The following is a 9,133-nucleotide window of genomic DNA, read 5'->3' on the forward strand; positions in this document are numbered from 1 at the left end:
GATTTGGAAGGTCATGTGTGTCAAACTTCTTAAGCTTTTACTCAAGGGTGATCGATGCGCTACAAGAAAGGGAGGGCTGGCTGGACTGTGTACCTCAATCTAGAGAAAGGTTTTGATAAATTACCAAACATTCTTTTTATATGGAAACTGGAGCAGAGCATATTGGGGGACTAAGAGGTAAATTACTCGAGTGGATGAAAGATATTTTGAAGGGAAAGTACACGAGAACAGTAGTAAAAGATAAGATGCCAAGATGGAGAGTAGTGACCAGTAGAGTTCCACAAGGTTTAGTGCTCACGCCTATAATATTTCTTATGTATATCAATGCCATGATGGAAAGTACAAGCTACGTCATCATGTTTGCAGATGATGCAAAAATCACGAGAAGATTGAAAAACAAGGAGGAATGTAGGTTATTACAAAAAACAAAGAACTGTATATGCTATTTTCACATGGAACCAAGAAAATTAATTTCAATAGATAGAAAATACTAGAAATGGGCAATATATATATATATATATATATATATATATATATATACATATATATACATTATATATATATATATATATATATATATATATGTGTGTGTGTGTGTGTGTGTGTGTGTGTGTATGTATATATATATATATATATATATATATATAATTTATATATATATATATATATATATATATATATATATATATATATATATATGTATATATATCAGCAGGATTGTGGGAGAGATATATTGACTGTTGCAGGAAATTAAAATGGTTTTCTACTGTATGGACAAAGAGATAAAAAAAAAAAAAAATCATAGAATCCCTGATCCGTCCAAGAATAGAATATGCATCAGTAGTATGGGGTCCATACAGAAAGATGTGAGCAAGATTGAAAGAATGCAAAGTGCAGCGGCTCAACTGGCTCCCAGCCTGGCAGGTAAATTTTATGAAGAGAAAAATTGTTATGAAGAGAAACTAAAAGCATTGGGTCTGTCAACATTGAAAAATTGACGAGAAAGAGGTAATATTATTACATTATTCGGGTCGCTAGAGGAATAGATTGCATTGATAGAAAATATTTCTTGATTAAGGATAGCAGGGGTTTAAGAAGTCATGAGAAAAGAATGAAGAAACACTACATGTCTAAAGGATATGAAGAAATACAGATTTCCATAGAGATGCATATATACCTGGAATAGGTTAAAGGTGATATAATCCAAGCTGGAACAATACAAGAATTCAGATCTAAGTATGATAATTGGAAAATAAAGGTATAGACCAAATTGGAATCATACACGAATTTGAAGTTAAATATGATCAATCGGAGAGCAGGAGACGGTACCCCACGAGAGGTCCTCCTTTCTGTATACTACAATTAGGTAAATGTACACACACGCACACAAATATATACATTAAGATTTTTTTTACAAATATAGAAAGACGACGGGAAGGAAACAAGAGACTTTGGAAGAGCCTTTATTAAGTGAATAACACATTACTCAACCGGATTGGAGTTATGTCTTTCTGAAGAGTTGGTATCATGATTTGCTGCCCTTATATCCGCTAGACGTCGACTTCACCTATTAGCAATGTCTGTGTCTCTATTTACTACCCCTCCTGTTTGGGAACTACGACTAGGGGTGACCACTTGAATAAGCCTTTGTGAAGACAAAACATGAGGACAAGTTTGTAAAAAATATATAGCCAGAGGAAATGGATTGTATATAAGCACAAAAATCAGCTACACATGATATAATCGAAGAAATAGTAAGTCTGAGGCATTTCTCTGCATCCATCCTCTGGCAATAACTCGTCTTCACCTGTGCCAGTGCAGAAAAAAAAACAAAAACAAAAAAAAAAACAGAATCACATCAGTTACTTCAAAGTATACTCGGACAGATCTGGATGCACTTCCAGAATTTGTTCCAGAAAATCATAAGTGGTTGTTTGAACATGAAATGGTGAAATCACAAAATTTATTTCAAGATAATGATATGGCCATGCATAAGGGATCCCTGGAGTGGAGTATTGCTATAATTGCTGGGTCAGTTGATGGAGACGTTCATTGATAAGGCCTTTTACATGGTCTTTGAAAACAGTTTCGCCGGAATAGGCCATTCATATTTACATCCAAGATCTGAGTTTTATTTGCATCGACCAACTTAGGTTCTCAGGTTTTCTCAACCTTCTCCCTTTCCATATTATAATGTAGTCATGCCCTTGTATGTATGTTTTGTTTTACGGTTTAAGTCTTACTTACCTCTCGAGGTACAAAAATGTATACGATAAGTACTGTATTTGTTAATTACTCTATTCATTCATGTATGGATATCTTCATGTATGTATTTATTTATTTATGTGTTTTTCAGCTTTACTCGCTTCTCGAGGCATTGCTGCCTTTGCCCTGGCGCTCTTCAAGTTTGAGGACTTGCCCAAATCTTTTTGGCGAATTGAACTGGAATATATCGAGGAGGCTGTGGAATACCTCTTGAATCAGCCTAGTGTCATCCCTGACAGGTGTGGCTTTGTTTCCGTGTCCCAGAGTGCCCCCTCAGCTCTCGCTTGTGGAGCCTGGATGGACAAGGTTAAGGCTGTAGTTACCATTGGCGGATTCCCTTTCTTTTTCGAATGCCATCTAACTTACAAAGACAGGGAATATTTTGGAGAACGTTATGATCCCAGGCACATGCATTTCAAAAAGGGAAGAGATAAAGTTTTCTTAGACGAAGGCCTTTTCGCAAGTAAACTACATTCTGAGTATCCTCTCACTGTGCCCATAGAAGAAGCGGACGATGACACTTATTTTCTATCTATAGGGGGAGACAAAGACGCCCTAGGACTGAACAGGGGTCTTGAAGTTCTTCAGAAGCGGCTGGCTACTCGGGGGCGATCAGACAAAATTAGAACTATTCTCTATCCTGGTGTGGGTCACTTATTAGAAGTTCCATACGTGGCACATACCGATTTTTTGTGGCAAGATTTTAGTCCTGTTATGGCAAAGAGGATAGGACGAAAAGGGGCAGCTTTGTACTATGGGTGCGACCAACCACAATTGTATAGTCTTGCACAGGTACATCATTGGTCCGAGATTCGGAATTTCATCTCGTATCATATTCAAGACCAAAGTCCTTGGTATCAAAACTATATTCATGAACAGCGTGCGTATAGTCTGAACACACTCTAATTTTAGGTGTGTATTTCTAGATCGATCCAGCATGTAAGAATTGGAATTTATGTATCCATTCCTCTTAACTCCAAAGGCTGCACCTCCATCACGTGTCACACATAAATACTTTGGATTACTCAAGAGAAAAAAAAGTTTGCTGGGTCTTCATTTCAGTCCATTTATATACATATTGTAATATAGGTTATTCTTTTATCTGCCATTTCCTCACTCCATTACGCTCAGAGTATTAATATGAAATATATTATCAGCGTTAACCACTTCCATACGGTGACGCCTACGTAGGTGGCATGAGGAGCAAGTGGGTACTCTATGATGCCGACGTCGCCATCTTGATTATATTTATTGTAGTCGTACCTGCGTAATTTCGATTCTCTCTAAACTGGCTTCATCAATTTTCTATGGTTATCAAAATACACGGGTGAAAGAGAATGAACGACTGAGCACTGACTTTATTTTTTATAATGCGATTATTATGACGCAACATCGCACGTCGGGCAGCTAATGCTGCCAGACGTGCGATGTGCCCCGGAGTGAAGAGGAAGTTTTATACAAAACGAAATGACATATTTTGGTTCAAGCCGACAAGAGGGAGGTCCTGTATTGACCGTCTTTGTGAAATGTTTCATTACAAACAACCCTGCTTATTATGGCGTCATTCATTACCAGATATCATTAGATAAGTATTTTTTCACGAATTTGCATAATACACAAATTTCAGAATTTGCTTTAGCTAAACTATATGCTATGATTTAAATAAATTATTCATACTGCTTGGAAAAATATCTTGATATAACTAAAAAGAAAGAAGACACAGTTACACCGGAAAATGCAACATTTAAAGCTATTTATCAGTATTTGGTGATTGTCATAAAAATCTACATTTGAATATCTGCCCAGAAAATTAAATGCAGAATTCTTTAAAATATATTTATCTAGTAATATTTTGGTAATGTTTGTAGGTTGACATGTGAACTGTTCACTTTAAGTATGAATTGATTACTCTCAATATATGCAATTCTAATACTTTTTTCGACTCCTCAGAAAGGAAACTTCATTGAATACACCTTTTCCCATTGTGATATTTTGTATTTACATTTAGGCAAGATCAGTTAAAGAAAATACAATTTATGATTACTGTATGTAATTGCCATATAGTTGATAACTTAAGACAATTACTGTCAAGTCTTTTAGTTGAGTTTCCTGGGGAACACCATTACACTAGTTCACTGGGTCACAGTGATATAAGTCTTAGGTTAACTATTTCCATGAACCCAAACGTTACATAAAGGTGACGTTAGCCTATCGTAGGACCCAAACCTCACTATATGACGAGATTTGATTGGAATTTTGCAGTATTCAATGTCAGTACCCACATAGTTTCTGTTAGCGACAGGTAAAAAACGACTGGGCGTATGTTTCTTTTCGATGTGGCTTACGTAAAGCCAACGACAAAATCATCCGAGAATACCGAAGAAGACCTCATTTAGTAGACATGAAAAACAATGAGTTTGGCTTTTTTTTTCCTACAAAAATAAATCGACGATTAGTGCGATGGGAGTATGCGTGAGTGTGGTGTGTATATGTGGGTAATTCTAGGCGAGGGTGTAGCGTCTACTCGATTTCATTCTGACCACAAAATGAATACTTCATTCATGCTGTAGCACCGTAAGAACATTTTAGTAGCAGAAATCAGTGACATGATATAATCGATGATGATTCAACAGTAATCTAATGGGAAATGGTGATTCAAGTAATACTCCACATTTCTTTCAGACCGTTATTATGGTCGTCATTATTATAGTTATCAGCTTTATCATTGCTGATATTGTTAGCAATGTTACTGTCGCTATGGTTATAATTTTTACTATTTCTATTGTTATCGCCATTATCGTTATTGTTGTTGTTTTTGCCAGCAACACAATACACACTCTATAAAGGATTCGTGGGAAATCCCCGTTGCAGCATTGGAGTTCCTTAGGGAGGCGGGACTACTCGGTCAGACAATCTAGTGAACGACAACAACTTTGAGGACCAAAATATTCCATACTAAAATAAATGCTCCCTCCTTAAACCCAAGGGAAAATTATAAGGAACACAAAAATCACCCTAGGTAGCCTACATTCAAGATACCATCCAACACAAACACAATACCATTACATGCACCAGATGCAGTTACTTCACAGAAAACTCAGATATTATCTTGTGATGCCTAACAGTGTCACAATTTAGACAGTAATGCAGTTTTATTATTTACCTTATTCATTCTTTTCTATTTATAGGCCAACCAGATGTCTTTTGACTCCGAACAAGATTATTTAGTGCTATTATCATTGCCACTCTTGTTATTGTTACTGTTGATGTTATCATTATTTCATTATTATCACTGTGGTCATAATGTCGAATAAGTTTTAATTTGTGTGAGTGAGTGTGTGAGTCGGAGAAGACGACGGTAATTTCCTGTTCGATGAAAAGGGTGCACCAAGGACATTGCAGCTGGGGAAGAAACGTGGCGAATATTTTCTCGCGGTGTAAAGCAGGAAGGCGCCAACTAGATGAGTGATACGCTAGTGAGAGGAGTGAAAATTTCTTTCATCCATACATTGATATACTTCTATGGTAAAGCGATCGTTAGAGGTACCAACACAAGTATTTAAGAAAAGCAGGTTGAGATTAATCTTCACTTCAAACGTGAAATTGAAAGAGGAGTTGTCTTGGAAGAGTTGGATAGGTTGGGGTACGTACATAGTACAAATCTTTTACACTAAGGAACACGTTTTCCATGTGCCGTGCGTAGATAGGTGGCTACAGTTGAAGTCATTAATTGAATATTTTCGCATCCTATTTACCCATATATGAAGAGGGGACTATTACAACACCGTCGACCTGCACTAGTTTATTCCCGTCGTGACTATAGAATAGGATTTCTTTAGTACAGATCTACAAAAGTTCACTTAAGGTATCTTTGACCAACACTGAGCTAAAAAGAGTAACCACGATATTAGCCAATAACATATATTCTCGGGGGAAAATCGACTCATGTATAGGAAGAAGAAGGACTCGTTCGCTCGCCAGTACCCCACAACCGACAATTGACCTGTATTACAGGCTGCATAGATGTAACAAATGACTGGGATGACATGTTAAGTCAAAAGACTAACACTGTAATTCCTAAAGAGAAAATAAAGACGTATGTTAAAGCCTATTTTGATTAACCCATTCTGTACTGGGTGGCACATTCCTTTTCATTCTGACTGCCACCAAACTAATTCATCTTCGTGGTACCTATTCCCCTCGATTGCAAAGAATTTATGACTGCAGAAGAAATTCTCCAGTGTAGTTAAATAGATAGTCGAGTTTTTTGAGGTAAGCCAAGTGAAGGTGAAGTATTTAACTTTGGATATAACAGGTTTGCATGTACCTAATAATCTTAATCCTATTTTGATTGTCGTATGACCTCATGAAAACTAAATGAGGGATCGTTTTGGGGTGCTTTTATGGACCGGAACCACATATCATTTGTTTATATGAGAGTAGAATATCTACTCAGAGGAATGATGCTACTTTTGCACTACAACCGTCCCTCCTTTATTGTTGATCCTTTGAAACTCTTCCTAACCCCTGTTGTAGGAGATGGGGAAAGAATTTTGCCACCGTGTTTCTCATGCGTGTCGTAAAAGATGACTGGGTGATGGTGTTAGGGATCCTGCTCTGTATAGTCATTCTACTACAAGTTATGGCATAGTCTCTTATTGAAAATGGTCGAAAATATATCCCTACATCATAGTTTTGCCTGTATCCAATCCCCACGGGACTATTTTCCCTCCCCACCTCCCCTACACGTTGTCTCGCTAGTCTGGATGACGGCGTGTGTGGGTTGAGGTACTTAAATGCGTTGCTGTTCACCATAACAGTTGGCCGACAGCCACCTCAGGGGTAAGACAAATCTCAAGTGAACTAGGGAGAACGAAGGTTGCAGATGAAACAGCAGCCTGCCTTTGGAGGGAAATATAACTTGATAGTCTGCATTTTCTAGACCTGCCAACCAGGAATCGAGTACATCAAGTTCATAATATTTTATCAAAATGTCTGACCAATGTGGACTTTGTGGAAAGTCTCTTGGTGAGGCGTCGTTGTTAGTATCAACTAAAGGCTGCCTACATTTTTTTCTTTTTCAATTTGGTCGGAACTTATCTTCACTGTTGTTGTTGTTCGTGATTCAGAATTAATACTCTTGTAATTTTCTCACTATTTCTAGAATTTCTTTCACTTTCTCACCTTCAGCGTTTGTTTTTCGTCCCCCTCTTAAAGAAAATTACATTATCACTGACTTTATTTCATCGTTTATATGTAACATTAGCCGCGCAGTAGCCCAGTGGGTGACATATTGAATTTATGAGCAGGTGGTCGTGAGTTCGATTCCCGGAATCCGCTACAGGATTGCTGCAATGGTTTCCGATAGCCCTGAAAAAATCCAGTGACTTTGCAGCAACTAACAGGGCTTTGTCCTACCAGAGGTTTCTCACTTTCCACTGCGTGCGAGTGGGATGGTGAATTTAGTTTTTACTTACAATTTCAAAACCTGTCTTATAGTCTGTGCGCTTCAAGGAGTCCGTACAGGATGTGGCGTACGTTGTGCCAAATCAACCGCAATACGAGCCTTTGTCTCTCTTATTTCTCATCTATGTGCTATTTTTTTTCCATATTCTGTTTATAGAAAATGAAGCTCTGTAGTACAATTAGTATAACGTCTTAGGATTATAACAACGATTACCCACCCTGTGACACTTGTCTCATCTGTGACAACTCGGCGTGGCAACATAAAAAATACCACGTATCACAGAGTTAATTCAAATCGTTGTCATAATAATAAAAAATATAATAACTGTACTATCCAGCTTCCCTTACTATGTTAAAAAAAAAAAAAAAAAAATCTGCATACAGCTGAGAAATAAGAGAGGCATTGTCAGAACTCATCTATTGGTCCATTCCGTGCTTAGCTCTCGTCGAGTATGGACCTACACCTGGAGGTGTGAAACTGACGCTACAACAGCTTGGTGGTTACCAAGGTCCATGGACCTTGGTGGTGCCGAGGTACACATCGTGCAGGCTGCGCTACACCCCATATGCCAACAACCTTGATACCTCATCGACGATTAATTATTATTATATGTAAATATTTGCCAGAAGGTGATCAGTGTACAGTATATGTTTTTGTATCACCCGCACTAATGGGTGATAAACTACAAATAATTCCTTCAGTTATGATTCGAGTGTGTCCTGTGTGTCACTAGTACTCTGTACATAGCTACACTTTTGTACTAGGTTTGACGCTCCTTGAGCGTAATAAATTGATCAAAAAAAGAAGAAAAAAAAAAAAAACCCTTGGTGGTTACTAACGAGCTGTCCCTGGTAACCAAACGAGCAGTTACCACGATCGTTGAGCATAGCGGCCCACGCCTTTCACTATGGCTAGAGCGAGTGGTGCTCAGGAACTTGAAAACAATTTAGAGGAAGAAAGAACTGCAATAGCATTATTGAAACGTGACTTGCATCTGATAAAGTTGATTTTTTCATATATTGATGTTTCAGATATGCAGTCCCAATATAGATGTGCAGCGTGAATAGAACAACTTTCTGTTTGAACGGACGACTTGCCTATACTATCAATTTGAACTTGATTAAAGCTTCCTTCAACTCTTCGTTTACCATGTTTTTCTAATGTCTCTTTCATCCTAATGTAATAATTTTGCAAAAAAGTATAACCTCAACTGCTAATATAACTTTTGGTCTTTGGTGAATCTCTGCCAAAGTAAAATTAACAAAATACATCATATCCTTCCCTGTCACTGTCACATAGCCCCCTTTAGCACTCAGACGTACTGATAATGATATACGCAACACAACAATAATAAATTTTCTTTAAATTTGAGCAAAATCTATTCCTTGAAACGCAGTGAGG

At 37.6% G+C, this 9,133-nt stretch overlaps 1 protein-coding gene across 1 annotated transcript in view; it reads left to right on the plus strand.

The window, feature by feature from the left end:
* LOC143040255 (acyl-coenzyme A amino acid N-acyltransferase 2-like) overlaps positions 1 to 8,388 on the plus strand; it is a 29,331-nt gene extending 20,943 nt beyond the window's left edge. Inside the window, exon 5 of the mRNA XM_076211023.1 lies at positions 2,357 to 8,388. Coding sequence (XP_076067138.1) covers positions 2,357 to 3,171 — 815 coding nt within the window. The 3' untranslated portion in view covers positions 3,172 to 8,388. The remainder of the gene's footprint in view (positions 1 to 2,356) is intronic.
* The last annotated feature ends 745 nt before the right edge of the window (positions 8,389 to 9,133 follow it).

This window comes from Oratosquilla oratoria, chromosome 2 (genome assembly GCF_046742065.1).
Source record: "Oratosquilla oratoria isolate Oo_2021 chromosome 2, ASM4674206v1, whole genome shotgun sequence".
Lineage (NCBI taxonomy): Eukaryota > Metazoa > Arthropoda > Malacostraca > Stomatopoda > Squillidae > Oratosquilla > Oratosquilla oratoria.